General features: G+C 56.5%; 3 protein-coding genes across 3 annotated transcripts in view; 1 reads left to right on the top strand and 2 right to left on the bottom strand.

The window, feature by feature from the left end:
- Positions 1–3,901: 3,901 nt before the first annotated feature.
- On the bottom strand, positions 3,902–7,075 carry bca1 (branched chain amino acid aminotransferase; the record flags this gene model as incomplete). Its single annotated transcript, XM_002953552.1, has 6 exons — positions 3,902–4,012; positions 4,382–4,456; positions 4,882–5,065; positions 5,548–5,717; positions 6,136–6,267; positions 6,683–7,075. Coding segments are annotated over 6 exons (1,065 nt in total), but the record flags the coding sequence as incomplete, so codon positions are not given.
- A 3,672-nt stretch (positions 7,076–10,747) lies between these two features.
- Positions 10,748–16,123, bottom strand: VOLCADRAFT_46347 (uncharacterized protein; the record flags this gene model as incomplete). The annotated part of the gene is made up of 7 exons (XM_002953551.1): positions 10,748–10,816; positions 11,440–11,538; positions 11,963–12,109; positions 12,573–12,599; positions 14,115–14,183; positions 14,856–14,907; positions 16,083–16,123. Coding segments are annotated over 7 exons (504 nt in total), but the record flags the coding sequence as incomplete, so codon positions are not given.
- A 2,265-nt stretch (positions 16,124–18,388) lies between these two features.
- VOLCADRAFT_94396 (uncharacterized protein) overlaps positions 18,389–22,041 on the top strand; it is a gene marked incomplete at both ends in the record, with an annotated part of 22,757 nt that continues 19,104 nt past the window's right edge. Inside the window, 3 exons of the mRNA XM_002953639.1 lie at positions 18,389–18,423; positions 19,559–19,701; positions 21,179–21,432. Coding sequence (XP_002953685.1) covers positions 18,389–18,423; positions 19,559–19,701; positions 21,179–21,432 — 432 coding nt within the window. The remainder of the gene's footprint in view (positions 18,424–19,558; positions 19,702–21,178; positions 21,433–22,041) is intronic.

Here is a 22,041-nt window from a genome sequence, read left to right as displayed (position 1 = left end):
TGCCGCGAGAGTGGGGTCGAGGTGCGTCGGACACACATGATGGCGGTAGCCATGTCGGTGTGTCGTGTGTCACGCACAGGCCTGTGATGTTATTCTTTTACTCGGTGTGTATGCGTGTGCGTGTGTTGGAGGTGGGGGTTTGAGGGCCCTGGACGGAGCACTAGCCGGAGGTGTGCGATCTGCCGAATGTGCTCTCCGTGCGTGCGGCAGGGCGGGGTTACCAGCGCGAGGTGGTTCCGGTGAACAGATTTCCATGAGAGTTGAGATTTTGAGGTGTTTGTGCACCTGGATGCTTTCCTGTTTGCTCAGGGTTTTTGTTGTGTTGCGCTGTTTCGAAGGAGTGTTCAATTATTGCTTATGGATTGGAGTTAAGGGCCCTATGGACGTGTTGGGATGTGCGTGGATGGCGCACATCCCTCCCTAGGGGAGCAGGTCCTGCTCCATCTGTCCCTCCATGACGGGGAAAGGGCGAGAGAGAGAGAGGGCGAGAGGAGAGCGAGCGCGCGCGCGAGAGAGAGAGAGTGAGGAGGGCGCGGCTTCTCCTCTCGCCCTCTCGTCTCTGCGATCGCTGGCTCTTGGTTGGGAAGGCGTGCGGGGGTCGGAGCTGGGTTTGCGCCGTCGAGGAGCCAATACTTTGAGGTCCCTCTCACCATCTGTTCTGTAACATTCAGATAGTTGCTGATCTGGCGGCCGTCATGCTGTTTCGCTTAAGCTACAGTAAGGTATCGCTACATTTAGCGTCGTCTTAGGCTCGGGGTCTTTTGGACTTGGAATCTGTTGGGTGCGCGTACTGCACGTTTTTTTCTGCTCGTGAGAAGGAGGAGGACGCCAAGGATGTGAACGCGGCCTTTGATTCGTCGGAATATGAGTTGCGGATTTGACGGTGCTTTGTATTGCGAGAAGGGCTAATCATACGAGCCTATGAATCCAGGTCGGAGCTCTGCAGCCGCACGTTATGTCCCGGAGTCAGATTCGTTTTTTGTTTTTTTGTACTTGGTGCTTGTTTGGGAGTTCTTGCGGGAAGAGGCGTCCGCGGAGGCTGCCTGTTCTTCCCTCATTTCCCCGTGTATTCCCCGGGATCATTGCAGAGTCCCTATCAGACCAAGATGCGCAAGTTGAAACTGCGATGCGCTTGGATCTACGCGATGGCGCCTTCTTTTCAGCGCGCGGAGGGTGGCACCGGTTTGTCGGCGGTGGGACCGACGTTACAAGAGAGGGACGGTGGAGTTGAGGCTGTGGCCCTTTCTGCCGAGGCTGACCCAACGTTTGGCCCCCGCAACCTACAGCTAGGCTTGGTAAAATGAGAGTGATAGTAGTACCTGAAGCGAATGAAAGAAAATAAGCACATAGTGCAAATCGCAATGGTGTAGAGCCAGCACTATTCGTATTGTCAAGCTACACATTTTTGGAGCGACAGTACCCTATTAGTTGGAAGCGGGTTGGAGCCGAATTAAACGACATGGAGCAAGAATTGGGTGGCGTCCTAAGCCCACTGTACTACGGATAAGAAACGCTACAGCGATTTACGACCTACGACTGTACGCAGACGACGGACACGCCCATAATGCCAATTGTACTGTAGCTACACCGTACGGCTACAGTGCTGGTAGAAATATTAAACACGGGAAATACTGGATTCGCAACTCATACGCCATTTTCTCAACTCCGATATAAACACCGGAACCCAAGTGAAGTCCTACCTTACTCCTTCTCACACAATCCTCCGTCCTAGTGATCATCTCATACACACAGCAGAACGCCGTAATGTACATGATGCACAATGCATGAATGAAGGCTACCTCCAAATGCCGCTGTAGCACTGCAGCGGCGGCCACCTTAACACCGTACAGTGGCGAATGAAAATAAACCAAAGGGGGACCAACGGGTCCTAGGTTGCTCGAGGCTGCAGCTGTCAGGCCGCGCAACAAAAGTGCTACAAATAATTTGACGGAATAATACAGTACAAGAACCACAAACGAGACATAAAATAGAAACCTGCTGCTGCTAATACCACTGTCACTGATGCTTCCAGTTACTAAATTCTCTCCAAGGCGCACCGCACTGCCCCCAAAGAGTCTCACCATCATCACCATCACCATCATTACTTCATGAAACGTGCCGTACTCAGGTTCGCGAATGATTTAATCTTTCCTGTCACTGATGGGCTACCCTACATGCTGTGATACGCCCTTTTCCGCTCGCACATCCGCCTCCCCCTCCCCCTCGCGGCCCCTCCTGCAACTCCGCGCTGTGTTACTCCGCCTACGTCTCCAATCCGCCGAGAGATTCACAGTCATTGTGAAACAATGCTTCCAGGGGTCCAAGCCGCGCCACCCAAAAAGCCACTCCAAGGCCTTCACTGTCTCTAGCCTTCGCCTCGGTCCTTGCAAACTTACGCGGGTGAATCTTTGTGCGAAAGGCACCTCGAAGGTTCCCCTCCGGGCGTCGGGTTTGACCCCCGCACGGAGGAAGCGGCTCCGCGCGTAATGATGTCGCTGTCTTCCTGTCTCTCTCTCACAACTTGGCATACAGGACCGCCTTCCTACTTTGCATCAGGATGGAAGAACCTGCGCCTAGCTTCTTTGGATTACAGCGCCAACCCCAAAGAGTGCATCCTATACGAGCAAGCAAGTGAAACAGCGGAGGACCCCAGGGCTGCGGAATCTGGGTAAAGGGCGTGACGCATGTACGCGTTTTCGCCTTCACGTTCCGAAACCACTGAGAAAAACACCTCACAAGCACTGTGTACAGTAGCTATGGTGATGACCTCACCTTCATCACACACACGCAAAGCAGCTCTGCCACAAGCCGCTCAGTGCCAGGCCAACAAAAGCTTTCAGCCACAACTGCTCATGGCTGCAGGGAGAGCCGTACAAGATGGTGGAACCGCTGGCCGATGCCGCCACCCATAATGCCACAGTCGCTCCGCCCGACACATCACCCCCGGCCGCGCTGCTGGAAGTGGTCCTCCTCATCGCTGACCCCGCGCTGCTGCTGCTGCTGCTGCTGCTGCTCCTGCCGCCACTGCTGCACTTCTGCTGCAGCTGCAGCCTCATCCCGCGGAAGATTGCCTCTACGCCACACCTCCCCCCTACCCCTCAATGGTTCTTTTAAAAGCCCCCGGCCTCTTAAAGCTCCTGTATGTTGCTGTAGCTGCTCACCAAGTCACTCATTCACTCACTCCAGGTTGGGGTCGGCGAACACACTGCGGGGCAGTGGCTGCCCCGCACCCCCCGGCGTGGGGCCCTTAGCGGGGTCCCCCTGAGCCTCATTGCAGGCAGCCAGGGTCGGCTCCGAAACCCTTTCCGTACCCCCCACCGCCTCGTCAACGTCCAGTAACTGGTCCAAATGCAGTGCGCCCTCTGCCGTATCCATCACCATCATCGTCATTGCAACGTCATCATCATTGCAACGTCATGTCGCAAGGTCAAGTCAATGCCGTCGTATCGTCGTACCGCCGTCGTTGTGGACGCCGCCAAACCATCATCACAGCCACCGAGCCCACCAGCGGCATGTCAAGCAAGAGGGGACATTATGTGAGATTTCGATACCACACGGAAACAATGATAAATACACCATGCAGGTGGCTGTGGTGGAAGGGGGAAGGGGAAGGAACGACCCAAAATTCGGGGCTGAGAATAAAGGCACGAAATCTGTAGTAAGCAAAGCCCCGTGCGCGCGCGCTCCAGCGCTACCCGCTGCAAACGTGCCTCCAGTGCGAAAGAGCTCTCCGACAGCCAGACGGCGAGAAACAGAGCGCGCGGAGCATAACACATCCGCACGATAGAATGTACAGCAGGTACGGCAGAGGAAATTTACGGCGGGGTTGGGAACGAACAAGGGAAATGGACAAAGCCCTGAAAACCCAACACGCGCACGCACCCGTGGGACCCCGCATGTCCACCTCGATCATCCACTCGAACGGATCTGGCGCTCTGCCGTACTGAATGGACGTCAGCAGGCTGTACAGCCGCTGCGTGACGGGCCCTACACCAGGCGCCAGGGAGCCGGGCTCCGGAACCGGTGCCGATGCTGCCAGCGCCGCCCGGTCCTCAGCCATCAGGTCAGCGGCGGTTTTGCCGCCAAACACACACGATATCGGAACACCACCGCCTCCATCACTGCCGGCGACTTCCCCTGCCTCGCCATTGCTGCCGGCCGTGCAGCCGTTACCGCTGGCATGGTCGTTGGAATAACGGTTAATTTTGCCGTTGCCGTCGGAATGCTCGTCCAAGGAATGACAGTTGGCGGGGTTGTCGCTTTCCCCAGTTGCATTGACAATTGCGCCGTTGGTTGCTGCACCGTTAGTTGTTGCACCGTTGGTTGCTGCACCGTTAGTTGTTGCACCGTTGGTTGTTGTTGCATGGCGGCAAAACTGCACCCGGCGGCCCTTATATGTGATGCTGCCAATGGGTTGAACCACCATGGCGGTGCCGCTGGCAAACATCTCATCCGCCTGTGTACGACAACAGCAGTACAGCGTACGACAACAGCAGTGGCGACGGCCAAGACGTGATGAGTCAGATGGAGGGTAGCAACACGACGGCTCTCCGCCAACCCAGCTCCGTACACAAAAAAACACAAACAGAAGAAAAGCCACAAGCTCGCACAGATACCTTAAGAGCCCTTGTACAACACGCAGCCCAAAGCAACCGCCAGCGCCACACAACCCCGGCGCATCTCGCCCATTTCCCGCTTTGCCCTTTCCCCCCTTTCCCCCACCCATTGGCCCCCCTCCCCGCAGCTCATTCCCCTTCCCTTAGTCTCAGTAGTGCTGTGGGGGTCGAATATTCACCTCCTGCCCCTCCTTGCACCACATGATCTCCGTCCACCCGCAGGGCCCCACCCCCCACCCCAGCCCCCCCATCCCGGGGTTGGCACCTTCATGGCATCCTGCACGGTTATGGGCGCCTCCCGCACCGAGTATCCGAGTACGACAGCCAGCTGCAGCAGGGAGGCCCGAGTGATGCCCGGCAGAATGGACCCAGCAGCCGGCGGTGTGGTGACCAGTGACCCATGGGTCGTGAAGATGTTGCAACCCGAGCCCTCCTCCAGGTATGTGTCACTGAAAAGGGTTACGGGGCGTCGGGGAGGTGGGGGAGGTGAGGGGGGGGAAGGGGGGGGAGAAGAAGCAATGGGAGGTATGGGTCATTGGAGTGCCGTACACAGGAGGACGAGGGCCTGAATCCCCGGTAGATAGGTGCGAACGTCTGCCTACATACATACATACCTGTTGCAAATAGAGCAACAGCACAACACAAAACACAACGCAATGTGACAGTCCAGTCCAACATAGTACAACAAAACAAAACACCACACCACACGACACAAAACAAAACAAAACAAAACAAAACACACCACACACAGACACTGTAGAGCCACACATGTGCCCTCTTCCCAAGTTTGGGAAAGCCAATTTACAATCCACACAACCCGCCAGAGTGTTGTTAGTCCCGGTGGAAAGGGTCCACGGTAGCCTGGACACCCCCACCGCCCCCTAGCCCCCTCACCCGCCGCCGTCTCCCCCCCTCTACCCCTCCTTCCCACCTCCTGGCATCCAGGTAAATGCAGTCCTGGCAGCCCGCCTCCCGGGCATCAGCCTGCGCCCTCAGACAGGGGCTGTAGTTGCCAGCTGCCTTGGTGGAGCCCACTCCGCGGGGGGCGGCCCGGTGCAGGGAGTCGTGTATCAGGAAGTCCAGGGAGGCCAGGCGGCCCCCCTGGGGTGGCGGCAGAGAGAGGCGAGGTGGCGGCGGAGAGCGGGGAGGCAGAGGGGTGAAAGTGGTTGCGTGGTTGGAATGTGATCGTCAGCTTTACGTGCGGGTCAATGTGGGGACGTGAAGTGAGGGAATTCGGGGCGCTGAGTGCCCCGGTATAGTCCTTGAAACTTAATCTTCAAAAACTTCAAGGAAATCCGCGATCCGGTCGGTAAGGAAGCGATGACACGCCACAACAGCATATTCACCGATGTAGGAAATAAAACTATTTTTGCGCCGGGGTGTGTGTGGGCTGCAACGTCACGGATTTTCTTGGAGGTGAATGGCGGTGTGTGGGTCGGTGGGTCAGTCTTCGCAGAGTCCTGGAGACGGCCAAGCGCCCGGAGGGTTCCGAGCGAGTGAGGGTGAACGGTCCACACACCTTGGCGCGACTGCCCACCGGTACGGCATACACCACAAACGTGTAAGACGGTGCCGGACAGAGGCCCAGCAGGGGTCCAGTTCCCAGCAGCAGCGGACGGACATACAGACTGCCCTTAGCGGCGGGGGGAACCTATCCGGGGGAAAGGTCGCGAAATGGAGGGGGAAGATTATGCGATGGACACAAGTCCGAGAGAAACACACGTGACGGCACGCCCAAAGCATACCGACTGCCGTACGAGTCCCAAGCAAGCAGCGTGGGTAACACCATTTGGATGGGCGGGAGGGAAGGCGGGATGACGTGTATGCAACGTGGGGGGAGGCCCGGTAACCCCAGCCCGCGGTGTGCGAGGAGCGTTCTAGGTATATCCCGGCCCTGCTTATGGAGCTTGCACGCCGTACACATGTAGCCGTACCGTCTCCTGCGGTACATCGTATTGGCCAGGTCCTGCCAGTACGGCATCCAGGTCTCTATCCCGCCGGCCCCGTTCATAGCCATCTCCACATCCACTCACCTACGCACCTGCCGTACACCCCGCACCACTCACCCATGCGACGTTGGCTCGTACCACCGCATGGACAGCCGCCAGGAATATGGCCTGGGGCACTGGGGGCATACACATGCGCACAGCGCCAGCAGCAAATCGGGCGCCGTTAGCGTCTGGCCGAAACAAGCGCACGCGACCAGAGCCAGTGGTGGCGGCGGCGGCATCAGAGCTGTCGCCGCCGTCGCAGCAGCGGTATGCCTTCATTCCCTCAAAGATGCTCTGACCGTAGTTCAGCACCTGCGCCGCCGGCAGCAGGTTCAGCGGTCCGTACGGCAATAGCTCGCCGCCGCTCCAGCGGCCCGTCTCCGGAGACCACGTGGCGACAAACATCGTGGGGGCCGCGTCGACGCCGAGTCGTACACGTGACCAGTCGACGGTAGCGGCGGCGCCGGCGGAGACGGAAGGCGTCGCGCCGCCCCTGGAGGCTGAGGGGGTAGCGGCGACGGCAGCGGCGGCACACATGGATGGTGGACGGTGAAGTGGTACGACAGGTGGCGGCACGGCTGGGGATAGCGGCGGCGACGGCGCCTTCAGCACGCCTTGATCGCCATCGCTGGCGTCGGATCTTGCTGGGGACTGAACGAGTGTTTCCAGGTGCTGACGCTGCACCTTCTGTTGCTTGTTCATGTTGTTAAAGTTAAGAGGTTCGGCATCAAGTGTGCTGAGGACGGCCTCCGCGCAGGCCACTGCAGGCGCCGGGTCTTGGCCATTATGAAGGGGGACGCTGCGACGGGGACAAGGCAAGGGACTCGGCGGGCAGTAATGGACTGCGGTGAACGGTGGCGTAGGAAGAGGTGTTATGTCACAAGGGCCTAATTAAAGTCCGCGCACATGAGTAAATATTGTCATTGATATCAGGCAATCAATAATTTTGATTAAAACAATTACACTTATGGAGTTCCAACTGGCCGGCGAGCGGCTGGGGTTAGGGTTGAGCTGCACCTCAATCGAAGTTTACCATCATCCGTGGGCGACAGGCGAACCTCAGGAAAGGGCATTATGCCAACCATACAGAGAAATACGTAGTGGTGTGTAAATACTGATGATTTGATTAGTGCCCAAAACGGCCAACGACGGCAAGCCAAGCCAGTCCAAGCCACATCATTCGGTGCAGTCATTCCGCGCACGCAGCTGCGGCATCCCTGGACATGAAGGCAAACTGCGAGATAAGAATGCGCTAGTTTTACACACCCAGCTTACCAGAGAGATGGAGCCATCGCTGTTGACCTCTGGCGCTTGCAGACGCCGCCGAAAGGAGAATTAGCTCTCTGGACAAATGCTAGGGATATGTAAGGAATCTATAAAATTGAAATTGTTGTAAACAAACTTTCAACAAGCAAGTTTCGTTCTTTGGTCTTCGCACTCTAGTTTTAGCAGTTAAGTCCAATGTCCAGTAGGGATATGTAACAGCAAAAGTGCAGGTAGCGGTATAATTAAAGTTCATAGCCTAGCGACTGAGCAGCGTCGGGCAAGACGTCAGGTCTGCGTCATTACCTTCGGTTCCCTTTGGGCCACCCAACTTGCCGCGTCAATGGCGGGAACCGAAACAACGGAATAACGGACCTCGGAAACATTCCGACTTGAAACTTTCAACTTTACTCCATGGCTCTCGCATCATGGTTATAAAAGGAGAAAAAATGGGCCTTTTCGAACCGCTTAACCACTATGTCAGAACTCGGCAGAACGTGCACTAACCACTGTGTGCGGACGTTTTCGTTTCTTAAGGGAAATATGCTCCCGGCTCACGGCAACCATGCTATACCATTTCCAGATCTTCCACACCATCGTATTACCATTTCCATATTATGCCCCAATGTTTGGTGCACAGCATTCGACACTTGCTGTGTTGACTAGGGTTTTCGAACGCCCCCGAGGGCTTTAATCTTTTTCGCCAGCCAAACAGTCATTGCGTCTTCTGTTACCCCTCTGGCAAATAATACCACACATTTCTTCTTGACATTTTGTTCACTCGTCACGCGAAGGTGTGTCTCCTGCGGCGATTTGGCCTCACAGGCCCTAGGAGGTCATCCAAGGCTGTCAGGCTTTCTACGGAAGGAGGGGCCAGCTACTGGCCACTGGTTTCCAGCTAGGCCCCATTCTCCTCTCTCCTCCCTCCTCACCCCCTTCTCCACCTCCGATAAGGGAGGACGTGGCGGAGGCTGGAGGGAGGTAGGGTTTTCCTCCCTCTTCCTGGATCTCCTCTACCTTTGCCGTACTTGCAATTTCCGGCCCCGGGTCGTACCCCCGAGGAAATCGAATGGTGGTGGACGACGGGTTTCAATCCGCATCAGGTGGCAGGTGGCTGACACTGAGCAGCTCCAGAACCACCAGCCTCCATGAGGCTGAAGGAAACACCGCCAAGGTAAGGTGGGGCCCGTAACCCACCCCCCTTAAAATGGTAAAAGGAAGGTTTCAGAGACACTGTTCATATGAGCGCGCATTGTCATGAGCGATCTTTATCGTCGATTGCTCAAGTACATTCAAGTAAACGATACTGATCCCGGCGGTTGCCGGGCTGCATGTGCAGACAGCAAAAAGCTTACGCTGGGACACGTCTAACTGCACCCCATCCGGCGCGTCTGCAGCCTACCTTGTCTTCCAACCCCCCCAAAAAAAACCACAGCCCCCTGAAGCTTTGTGTATGGCAGCCCGCCATTAGGTGTCGGTTGGCAGGGCCTGCACCACCCTGCATTGCTTTTTTGGGAAGCCATCATCGTAGTCCGCAGTAGTGGCAGTAGCAGTAGCAGTAGCAGTGGCAGTAGCAGCAGCTGCCTTTCGCTACGGGGTGGGCACAGATGGCAGCTTACTTTATGGTTGTTTCTTTAAGAGTAGATTTGACTAGAGCAAATAATAATGTCAATCGCGTAAGTTACGCGCATTTCGCCTATGACAGCTTAAAATTAGGCGTTTAAAAGGAGCCGATCTTGCCACATCCTAGTTATGCTGGTGCTTTTGCGGCTAGTCCAATGATGAGCTTTGGTTTTTATTAAGTCAGTTGTTGCGTGGGCTGGTATCTGCATTTCCGATGCAAGTTACATCGCGGGTTCCAATGGGGGGGTTTTAGGCCAATCGGGAATTGTGCCGGACACCGCTGTGCCTGGGATGAGATATACGTGTCGCATGGCTTTACCTAAAACTGTACAACAGCAGTACAACAAGGTCACGACAATAGCAGGCCGTACTGGCAGTAGCGCCCCTAGGTAAGAGCACAACAACAAAGAGCACGGGGGCCGGGAACGGTGCCCCCTGCATGGGGCTCCTCAACTTCCTTACGGCCATCAATACGTAGATACATACAGACGGGTCTTCTCTGCATTCGCTCCAGCTCCGCGGGGTGCAATCCCCCCTTTCCCCCCCTTACTCTCCACAGCACATACACACATACACAGTCACACAGTCACACATACATACGCAATTGCCTTGAGGCTACTCGCTACGTTCCCCAGCTGATCTCAAGCCTCCGCGTCTCCCCCACGATTGCGACTCCCCCCAAACGTCCGCCAAACTGCCCCCCAAGGGCGGGGGGTCACGCCGTACACCGTCATCATCGCCGCTATCGCTCCCTTAACGAGTCTCTCTCGCACTCCATCTCTCGCCTTCTCCTCACGCACTAACCACAACTCCTACACAATCCGCCTCGGAACGATCGAACGTGCCAACACAAAAACACGCACTCCCTTTCCCCCACCGGCATCTCCGGTTCGAATCCATCATCGTCGCCCCCTCGGCTCCCGAGCAGCTTCAAGGGGCGCCCTTAAACCTTTTAAAACTCCCCCTTTCTCTCCCACACACATACATACGTACACACATCAAACACACCACACAACCACCACCTCAACCGCTACCCTGCCCGCCCAGCCATCACATCTCTCCAGCCAGCCAGCCATCCAGTCTCCGCCCCATGAGGGCACCCCCCGCGTCACCCTCCTCCTCACCCTCCTCCTCATTACCGTCATTACCATCGTCACCATCCGCCGCCAGAGCCAGCATGTTGACGTGAGGCCAGGCCGCAGCTGCCGATATGACCTGTTCTGACGTCAGCAGCAGCACTCCAGGGAGCCCCGACATCTCCGCCAGCGCCGATATCTCCTCCGGACCCCCCATACCCCGTACGGCATCAGCCACAACCCAGACCTGCACCCACCCATGGCGGCAGTCAGGCACGCGCGGGCGGGGAGTGGGGTGCGTGTGTATGTGTAGGTATGTATTGCTTATAAGATCGGTGATAATGATGATGATGATGGGGGTAGCCAGATGGTTGCAGCTAGGTGGAAGCAGAGACGGTGCGGTGGCGAGGAGGCGGCCGTGGGAGGTGCGAAGTGGCGTAGAGGCAAGATATGGTGGTAGTGGTGGTAGTGGTGGTGGTGGTGGTGGTGGTGGTGGTGTACGACAGGGGGGTCCAAACCAGACGAGTAAGCCCCCTCTAGTCACCCCTCGACGTTGTCTCAGAAGATCGACCTCCCAACATGACCTCCAGCAGAGCCAGATGACTTCTCTACGGTCATCTCACCTTCCCATGCACACACACAGACATACATACACACATATACACAAGATATCCGACGGTTCAAGCTCTGTGCCCAACAGGAGGAGATAGCGGCCCCTCACGCCCCTGGGGTGGGGAAAGTGCTAAATCGGCGGTCTTGTTTGTTGGGGCTGAGCAGCAGCCCTTGGCCAGCGTCGGGCCTGGCAAGATATTTATACAATACACACACAGACACACAGACATACGGACACAGACGCGTCCTTGGCCCCACCTGATACCCCAGCTTCACGGCGTCCCGTACGGTCCACAACACGCAATACTCCGTAGCCAGCCCGGCCACCAGCAAGCGGGAGACACCGGCGGACCGCAGCTGCTCGTGAAGTCCCGTGGCGTGAAACCTATACATGTCAGTGCGTGTGCGTGTATGTGTGTATGTGTATGTGTATGGCGGGGGGGAGCAGGGGGGAGGAGCGGGAAGGGCTCATGTGCGAGTGAAAGTGAGAGAAGTGAACTGTTTCGCTGTCCAAGAGGTCCGAAGAAACTGCCCCTAGTGAGTGAGTCCTAAGCGGTGTGATGTCATCACTGACCCGTGGTTCCGGAAGGGAGAGGGGGGGACCCGGGCGAATGACCTTCCATATTCACCAGCTCACTCCAGCCATCAACCGCCTTCCGCCCAACCACCAACTGCCTCTTCACCAAACTACCAACCGTCTCTCCGCCCAACCTCCAGAGGTGGCTCTCCACAGACGTCTAAAGACCCCGGACTCGGAAACGGAGGGGGAGCCGCCGCCCACCCACCTGCCGTTGTCGAAGAAGGCGCTGTAGCCGTCCACGTCACGACGGGTGCCTTTCCGTACAATAACGTCATGCGGCAGCGCCACAAGCTCCAGAACCAGATCTGCTCCGGGAGACCCCGCCACGCAGTGGGTGGGCCACAGGCGCTGTAACAGCACTTCTCCTTCTTCTTCTTCTTCCTCCTCACCCTCCGCCCGGTCCTGGCCGCTTCGGGCTGCGACCTCTTTTCGCATCTTCTCCTCCTCCACCATCACCTCCTCCGCTATCTTCGCTTTCGCCTCCACCTCCTCCGCCTCCGCCGCACCGCTTTCCTCCTCCCCCTCTTCTGCCACCTTCACCTTCACCTCCACCGCCTCCGCTACCGCCACCTCGATCGCCACCCTCCCTGGACATTCCCGTTCTGCAGCCTCCGCCTCCGCCTCCGCCCGCTGCGCGGCGGCCCAACCACCTCCGCCAGCGGCGGCTATTGAGGCTGTAGGTGCGGACGAGGACTTGGTTTCGGAGGGTGAAAGTGTGTGCGGGCTCCGTTGCCGTGGGAACCCCGACACGGCGGTAGCGGTAGCGGTAGCGGCGGCGGCGGCGGCTGCGGCAGGGGTGGCTCCCAGCAACTGGACCACCCTGGTAACGGTGTCGCCGCTAACGGTGGAGGTAGCGGCGGCGGTGACGTCATCCGCGGGAGGACTGGCGCCAGCAGCGCCTTGCGTCATCGGCGTACGACACGGCTCTGACCCTGATCGCAGTACCTCCACCCACGTCCTCACGTCGGCTCCGTCACCGCTTCCGCTACCGCCGCCGTCACAGCCTCCGTCACCGCCGCCGCCGCTGCCTTTCCTCTCCGCCACATTGGCAGCGGACTCAGCCGGGCCCGCCGGAGCCAGCGCCTCCGGTGCGGTCGCCATCTTCACTGGCGTCGTACAATTCGTCCAGCCCGCCTCCACCATGCGCCGTTGGAGCAGATGCTCCAGGGACTCCCCCTCCTCCCAGACCACATCCTTGGTCCCGTCATTCGCGTCGACGGCTGTAGCGGCTGTGGCGGAGCCGCCGACGGTTTGCAGGGCGTCGTGTGACGTTGGCGCGACGGCGACGGCGGCGACGGGCTGCGCCGCGCCACCGGCATCACCAGATACTCGTGGCGGTGGCTGCTGCGGCGGCGGCGGCGGCGGCGGCGGCGCCGCCGCGGCTCCGTGTTCCCCCAGATCCCGTGGCGAGTCGTGTGCCATCGAGGACTGCTCAACATTGATGCTGCCGTACACCAGGCGCCGCTGGCCCGCCGCGTCTGCGCTCGAGACCTCCCCCCTTGCAATCAGCCCGCCTCCGTCTTCGACCTGGATTTTGGCCTCACCGTGGACGTGAACGTGATTCTGGCCATTGTCAGATTCCAGCGGCGGCACCGCAATCTGCTCTGACGGCGGCGGCTGTACGGCCCCGTCGGCCGGGCACTTTGACGGTAGCGCCGGTGACGGCAGTGAATGCTCATGTGACGGCGGCTCCTGCGGCGGTGGCGACGGCGGCGGCGGCCCCGCCAGGCGCCTGGCCGCGCAGGACGCGCCGCAGCGGGAGCAGTCCTTGAGTCCGCCAGTGCCCTTGTTGTACACAAGTCGTACATATTGCCGGGGCTGCGGCGGTGCTGGCCATGACACCTGTTGAAACTGCGGCGGGTCCCCCCCCCGGGGCGCGGGGGTGGCGGGAGGGTTGGCCCAGGGGCCCGTGGGTGGCCCTACGGCGTAGCGACGGATGAATAGGTGGATGGGATGATGAACCGATTGGATGAGCGCTTAACCCCCTTAAAAGCTTAAAACCTAGACACCCTGAACCACCAAAAACTCTCACCGCCACAGGGGCCAGTGCGCCGCTGGCGGAGCGCCCGCAGAGCCCTCCCATCATTGGCTGCGGCGCTATAGCCGCACCACCGTCACCGGCGGCACCCCCCGTACATGCTGCGCCACTGACATCAGTGCCGCCGCCGCCGCCGCCGCCGCCGATGGCGGACACCAGGCGGCAAATGTCCAAGGACCTCCGCGCCGGCGAGGTCGGCGGCGAGAAGGCCAGCGGCGGCGGCGACGCTGGAGGCGGCGGTAGCTGTGTCGGCAGTAGTTGCGGGAAGTGCAGCAGCGGCGGCGGCGGCGGCGCGTGTGTCTCCAGGAAGCTGACGTGGTCCTCCGGGTGGTAGTCCTGAGTGAGAGCCACCAGGGACAGCTGGTCCCGGCAAATGCGCCGGAGCTGCGGCGGGGAGGAAGGGGAGGAAGGGGAGGAAGGGGAGGAAGGGGAGGAGGGGAGGCAGGGGAGGCAGGGGAGGCAGGGGAGGCAGGGGAGGCAGGGGAGGCAGGGGAGGCAGGGGAGGCAGGGGAGGCAGGGGAGGCAGGGGAGGAAGGGGAGGAAGGGGAGGAAGGGGAGGAAGGGGAGGAAGGGGAGGAAGGGGAGGAAGGGGAGGAAGGGGAGGAAGGGGAGGAAGGGGAGGAAGGGGAGGAAGGGGAGGAAGGGGAGGAAGGGGAGGAAGGGGAGGAAGGGGAGGAAGGGGAGGAAGGGGAGGAAGGGGAGGAAGGGGAGGAAGGGGAGGGAAGTTGGCGGGCGAAGAAAAGGAAGGAGGGGTGGATATTAAAGGAATATCAGGTATGCAAACTTAAGGAAAGTCAAGAAGGATAAAAAACGACTGGCGACAACAACGTCCAAAGCCGCAAACTGCAAAGAGGGAAAGGGGAAGGAGGGGTGCGGTGTTGGGTATTGGGTGGTACGGCGGTACGGCGGTAAAATCTCCGATCTAACAGGCATCCAAACGCTTCTTAGCCCCTTATGGGTCCCTTTCACGGGTCAGTGTGCCACCAGCCCCATAGCCAATTGATGGTGATTGTCATTTAGTGACCCATGGGTCACACATAGCTCCCCTTCGCTCACCTTGTTGATTACCGGGATGACCTCGTCGCCTCTGGGCACTGCCAGGGAGCCCCTGTTCGGCGAATTGGGGTGATGAGAGGGAATGTACGAAAAGGGCAAAAAATGGACTGGTTGAGGGTAAACAAACCGCGAATAGGAACAGTTACAAAGGGGCAATAGCATACGCGAAACCAATTTCCATAAGGGGTGTTATGCAGCGATGACAAGAAAACCTAGGTCCTTTTCCTTTGGCGGCTTTTTGTTATCGCGCTGGTGCCGTACATGTGCAAGCGTGTACATTTATGACAGTCGCGTACTTGCTTCTTTTCCTTCCTTAGCAGTCTACAAGAGGATTCACGGTGACCCTCCCGCGACGTACGAGTTCGGCTTGCGCGTCGTACCACAATTGCTGCCGTGCGCGTCGTACCAACAGGTATAAAAATGCACCTTTTTACGAAGAGCCCGGGGAACGGCTCTGCTTCGCGGCAACCAGCTGCAGGTTGGCGCGGTTGCAAGAAGGATCGCAGCAAACGTGCAACGCCGCAAGAAAATGGGCGCAAAAGGAACAATATCAAGCAATACGACGTTACGAAAAAACGCATCGTAAGATGAGAACAGGAACATAAGCAAAACCTAAGATACAAGCCAGTCAGGACAAGTAAGTACATATATTCACTCAAGGAACTTCTCCGCGGCGGCCTGGCGGCCCAGAAGCCTCCTTGCTGCCGGGTGGGATGCGATGTGCCAGGATAAGGAGGAGTACAAAGCCGTACATCTTGAATTAACTTGCCGTACTCAGCAGCATATATATGACCTCAGGCCCATCTTTTAAAGAGCTCTCTTTTAAAGAGCCCAACATCCCCCGCAGAGCATGCAGCCTGAAGATAGCCCCTTCGTTTTCAAACCTCCTTTCCCCAGGCGCCGCGTCTCCTCAACCATCCGCAGGACCCCACCCGGCGCTTCTCCCCCTGGAGCCCCCTACCTCCCCCCTGCAGTTCTTAGCTACTGCTATCGAAATTGTGACGCATTGTCGCCCTGCAGGCTCCTTACGCTGCGCGGTCCTGTTGCGGCCCTGCAGCCGTTTCATGCCCGGTCCACCCCTCGACACTAACCCTCCGCCTTCCCTTCCCTTCCCTTTCCTTCCCTCCCCCTTCCCTCCCCCTTCCCTCCCCCTTCCCTTCCCTTCCCTTTCATTCCCTCCCCCTTCCCTTCCCTTCCCTCCCCCTTCCCTCCCCACGACCGACCCACCCCGGCATGAAGTCGCACTGCACGTCGATGCACAGCAGCGCCGTCCGCAGAGGCCCGGCAGAAGCGCCGTTAACACACGTCATCTCCGCAAGGCACAGGCACGCCCTGCCGCCGCGTTCTGGCACGTATTAGTGTTTGTATGTGTGTATGAATGATACGATAAAGTTTTGGGTGTTCGCGCGCTTAAGTCCGGTCTGCGGGTCTGGGACTCCGGGATACGGGCTTTAGGAAGTTTCGAGAAGCGGTTGCGTGGGATGGGCGGTTGTGCTGTCCAGCAGCTTGTTGCTGGCTTCTGCAGGAAAGGAAAACCGGTACAGTCGTCCACAGTGAGGGCTCCTCAATGAAGAGAGGGATGATCGCGAAAGGGAATCATGTTTGTGCGCGCGCCTCGCTGCAGGAAGAAGCGAGGCAACCGCTCAAGACCTTGGATGACGCCAGAAATGCAAGCGGAAGGGTTAATTAAAGAAGGGAAAGAGAGAAAACTTCGCAGGCAGCAGGCGCGAGCAGCTACCGTGTAGTTTGGTCTGGCCACAAACTGAGAGTTTAATCGATGAAACACACGGATAGATATTCCTTACAGGTCAGCACAATCGGATTATGCGTAAGAGGGAAGCTGCACTTGATGGTCGATCGTTCCGGCCTTGAAAGACACAGTGGCGAATTGTTCGATGAGAACTATTCGCCTTTGTCAACGGCTGGATGACTTCACACCCACTTTCCCGACACCGACTTTACGCCAAGCTGCCGGAAGATGCAAAATGAATATGCAAGATCAAAGACTTACTGTATCAACATGGTTCGAAGCAGTATATAAAAAGAAGCGGCACGATGAGCATCAATGAAAAGGCATTTTCTTTCGCGGCTGTGCTGTTTTGGCTTCCTGTCACTCCGAAACTGGACAATGCTATCACTATTTGCGGTTGCGCTGGAGACATTCACAGCACTACGGCGCAGCGTCGCTGGCCTGAAAGCCGCTTCTCAGGGATTCTGTACTCGACGTTACAGCACGATAGCACAGGCATGGAACCTTAGGAACACGCACAAGAAGGCAAAAACAAAGATGTTGTTTTTATTTATTATACGTAACACAGAAGGAACACATATTGAGCTTTCTGACGGCGGGAACCAACGCCAATGCGCAGTCGCGTTTGCGTGTGACCCATGGGTCGCTCAAGCCTCACCATGAATTCCCGCGGACGGCTGCCGCAAGGAAATTGCAGCTTGCTGCTACTGCTGTTGCTGCTTTTGCATTCTTCTGCTGCGTATGCTTCCAACGTCTATTGACCGAACAATGGGAAGAGAGATCTGCGAAATGTGACTTTTGCTTTTCCTAAACTCGTAGAGCCTCAGGGTGATAACCTACCTCCGCAGCGATGTCTGTCTGCCCCAAGTTAATTATCTGCATTCCAAAAAGCAGCAACAACGAACATAACTTGACAGACTGGCAGTTGACAGTATGATTTTGAATTATGTTTATGATTAATGAATTCGCAGCGAAATCCTCGCCTTTGTCCTGATAAAGCTACTACACAAAACATCCTGCGAAATGATTGTCGAAAAGGTTTCAGTAGAGCTAAGGAACGCGGGTCCGCAATAGCGGCAACAGCTCTTCGGGCCCGGACGTAAGACCGTCAGCGACAACCAGCAGAACACGAGTAGCAGCAGCACGACCAGAATAAGGGCAGCAGTAGCAGTAGCAGTAGCAGTAGCAGTAGCAGTAGCAGTAGCAGCAGCAGCAGCTGCTGCTGCTGCGTGAGCTGTAGGACCGAGAGACACACCCGCGCGGGAGAGCGGTGTTCGGGCCGCAGGTGGAAACCGAGGAGAGGTACCGAAGATGGTAAACCGGAAGGCGGAGGATGGTGGTGGTGGTGGTGGGAGACGAAGAGGGCAAGCGCTCGCATCCGCGGCCCGGCACTTGTCCATGCGCGCTCGTGTACCCTTGCGCTCGTCGTCGCAGCGTCTTCGTCCTACAGGGCCTCCAGCTGCTGCTGGCGCTGCTGGCGCTGCGAAATTCGCTGGGACGTGCCGCCGCCTTGACGTTTGTACGAGCGTCCTGTGCTTTCCAGTTCGAAAAGTGTCACCACTAGTAATGTTAAAGTGCGGGTCTGCTGCCATTTTATTAACTTGAACACTATTGACAGCTCGCTTCGCCAGGCCATGTGTGCCACAGCAGTCTAGGACTCTTGTAATAACATGTACGACATGCCGCTACCTTTGCGCGCAGAACGAGAACAATGATCTTTTACCATAGCCACAGGTCTTATTCCTAACAAAGTTGCCGGGATTAAGGGTAGGTTAAGAAAGGTATGGAGGTCGGTTGGGGTCAGAAGGCTCAACAAAGGTGCGCCAGGCGACGGGCGCGGACGTTTTCCCGTTTAAAGGATAAAGGAAAATGGTTGGGTAGGAGCAAAGGACAGCAAAGGAAGAGTCTTTACGACGTGGCCTTGTCATCTTCCAAGCTCGACTTTCCATAACCCGTTTCCACTGCTAATACAGCAGAGCTATTTCCCCCACGTCTGTTTTCTGTTCCCTATAGGGAATAGCTATTACTTCCAAAAGCGCATCCGGATAAGTATGTTACATCCGTACTGTAACGCATCCGTACTGTTTCTGCCGTAGCAAGGTTTCAACTTATTGGCAGGCTCATGATACCCTGTCTTAGCGATGAGCTTGTTCCGATTATTGGCAGGCTCATGTGTAGTCAGTCTGGTGTCGTGTGCTAAACCTTATGTGATATAATGGTTGTTGTGCTGCTGACTGACCCTTTTGTACCGGTACGTGCAAGACAAGCCATGGCAAAGTTCGGCTAATCTACAATGACTTACCCAAAAATCATTACACATGGAAATGTTTTGCAAAGGGAAACGCAGGGAATTTGTCAATCCTGACAGCAGGGGGAATTTGGCACGTTTGGGCCTGGGCCTTGAGTGCTTATCTACACGATTCATCGCGCCGAATTGTAAACTTCTTACCTTAGATGGTTAGTAACGCAGCCTAATTTAATTGCGATGGCATCTGGGTAACATTTGGATGATCCATATTGCAAGGGGCCCGACTGGAATGGTGCAAACGGCGACACAACCTTCATTAGGTTAGGCAAAGAAAATGCCACTTACCATACCTACATTGCCCTACCTCTAATAAGTCCCAGGACGTGGGGGTTCTCTGAAGGTCCAACATCCGCCCCTATGGCGGCATGCTCTGGTGTGGCCGGTCCGAAGCAGGACGAGGGACTTATTTACATAAAACATTTTTAAATTGATAATTGATCACATTTGCATTAGTTATCGCGCGGACATGGAAAGTGCCCTTACCACTTCCTTTGCCGGTGTCTCCTTGGCGCACTATTGTACCCGGAAGTAACGCACCGATTACAGAAAACTTAAGACCTCCTAAATCTGTCGTTTTTCGCCGACTTGAATTATATAATTAAAAAGAAGCTGCCACTCATGCGCACTTCGATCTGTCGTTCCCAGGACGTACGTTAGTCGAGGCAAGACGACACAAGGCGGCGGCTACCACGCTAAATCAGCCGCGATTATCAGTGATGTTGCGAAGGGAATGGATAAAACAGCCAAGTTGTCGTCTATGTTGGATGCTTCTGCTGCTTCTGGCCACGGTGGGGCCCTCAGGAGTGAAGGTGCGTCACATGAAGCCCGATATTTCACATCGTAAACGGCGTGCGAATAATTTGATGAGTGTTTGCGGTGGAAACATTATCTTAAGTGTGCCGGGTTGTGGGGCAACAGTTGGGTTTGGACGGTCTGGCCCGACGTCGGCGCCACCAAAACGGGGACGATAACTTGGTGCATCCACAAGCTCTTCATGCCATGTATTGTTTTGTTGCGTGAAAACGTTTCAGGTTTGGGGCTTCACCCACCGATTTCCGACTCCGTCTCACCGAATTCTGAATTTTATTCACGGAAAACGTTACGTGTTCCCTTAGCACCTCACATCGGCGCCTGCTGTGCCCCAATGGACAGTGCTACATGAGTGTATCAAAAATCGGGTCACGTATTTCGAATAGTCCTGCGGCTTTCACACTTGCTGCTCTTTCCAAATAATAAAAAAGCATTTCGGTTAACGCGGATTCGTCAATACAGAAGCTTATCGACTAAATTGAAGATGGACGCCATTTTTCCGAACGCTTCAGCTTGTTGCGATAACTTGCTGTTTCCTGCTGAAATCTTTTCTTGTGCAGTGTCGTTGGTTACACCCGTAACTCCAAAGAATGAAGCGAATTTTTTGCATTTCCTTTCCGTGGGATTGCAAGCTATCATTTCGGCTAGTGCAAATCAGACAAAACGACACCCTGTCGAGGCTTCGGCTCCAGTAACTTTCAAACCGACTGCCTAATTAATCCTTACATCCCCCAGAACCCCGGCCTCCAGTTGCATAACGTAAATAAAGGTCTTTGATAAGAAGGTAATGCAGCGGGTCATGATTTAGCATCATCAACTGCTTAGGAACATCCAAAAAACTAAGATTCACATGGCCATAAAAAATTAAGCTTCCAGGCTATTAGAGAAGAATTGACTCTAATTTTCGTTAAATCAAAAATTATTCGCGGCAATAGCAGCATCATGACGCGCTTCCCAAGCGTTCCACCTTACCATGTCCATTTGCATTTTTAGTCGCGCTGTCGCCTCCACCACATCAGCGGCCTTCCGCGGCAGGGGACTGGGGCAACCCTGGAGACTAGGTCGCGGCTTGGTGGGGTAGGAAGCTTTCCCCGGCAAGTTCAGCGCCTGCCAACATCCGATCCCCAATGAGCACGAACAGCCAAGGCAGCATGGTGCTAGTTCGCGAAAGGGTCAAAACATGCTACCTTGCACGGAGTGAAAGCAGATCTGTTTCAACTCCCGGCATTTTCCTTTTTAATTTGAGTAATTTTAAAGAATCCCCTTCTCCCCTTTCCTCGAGCATGCAGGGTCAACCCTACGAGCAAAACAACGAATCTGAATCCGACGACTATGTTTCCCTACACATTCCGAACCCTGGGCCACCGGATGCATCGGCGCACAGCGCTTTGTCACGAGATTCCCCAATACCACCCACGCCACCCCAACCCGACAACCCACCCTATACACCGATAGCCCCGAGTCCTCCCCCACCAAGCCCCCCGCCCCCAAGTCCGCCGCCACCCCAGCCACCCCCTCCCAGCCCTCCTCCCCCTGATCCTCCACCTCCAAGCCCGCCGCCTCCTTCTCCGCAGCCACCAAGCCCCCCACCTCCCTACCCTCCCAGGCCCACCTTGCCGCCCCTTCCCCCTCGGGCTCCAAGACATCCTCCCGGCGTCCTCGATCCACCCGCGCCAGTGTCGTACGGTGGGATGTACCCCGGACCGCAGGTGGGTCACAATCTCGCAAGTCCTTGTGCAATCAACTCATAAGGCCCTTCTCAACAGGACAGCAAACAATATGCAAACCGCATATTGGTGCATGATGGCGTGGTTGATCTATTGCCAGTTCATCACGACACCACCACAACCCCAAAGCCGAGCTGCCGAGCCACAGGTCCTCAAACCAAAAATCCCACTTAACGGAGTTCTACGAAGGGGAGGCAAGCCAGGACTGGTTTCTCCGCTCATGCACACAAACTCACGGGGGGGGGCCTTGGGAACCGGGGGCCAAAGCACACACGCCGCACGTGCCCACCGCATGTGTAACCGCTATACAGCCGCTTCCTGCGGAAGGATCTGACTCCCAGCCTACTAACCGTGAATTGGTTACGATCATGTGCGAACGTTTCCTTGCTTATGTAGCGGAAACGTGTGACGCCTAGCCTGGACGTTTGTCCCAGTTTTGCATGGCCGGATTGAGCGGGTTAGGGTTGCGGGAGGAGAATCCCAAACTTTGTGTGAAATCTGGGACACCGGGGGAAGTGGCATATTTGCCGACAGCATGGTAATTGGTTTACCCTTTAACATCCTCGCATGGCCGACAAGAAATCAATCGCA

This window comes from Volvox carteri, assembly GCF_000143455.1.
Source record: "Volvox carteri f. nagariensis unplaced genomic scaffold VOLCAscaffold_37, whole genome shotgun sequence".
NCBI classification, from domain to species: Eukaryota; Viridiplantae; Chlorophyta; class Chlorophyceae; order Chlamydomonadales; family Volvocaceae; genus Volvox; species Volvox carteri.
The sequence above is the reverse complement of the archived record's forward strand: the minus strand, read 5'-3'. Positions and strand labels throughout refer to the sequence as shown.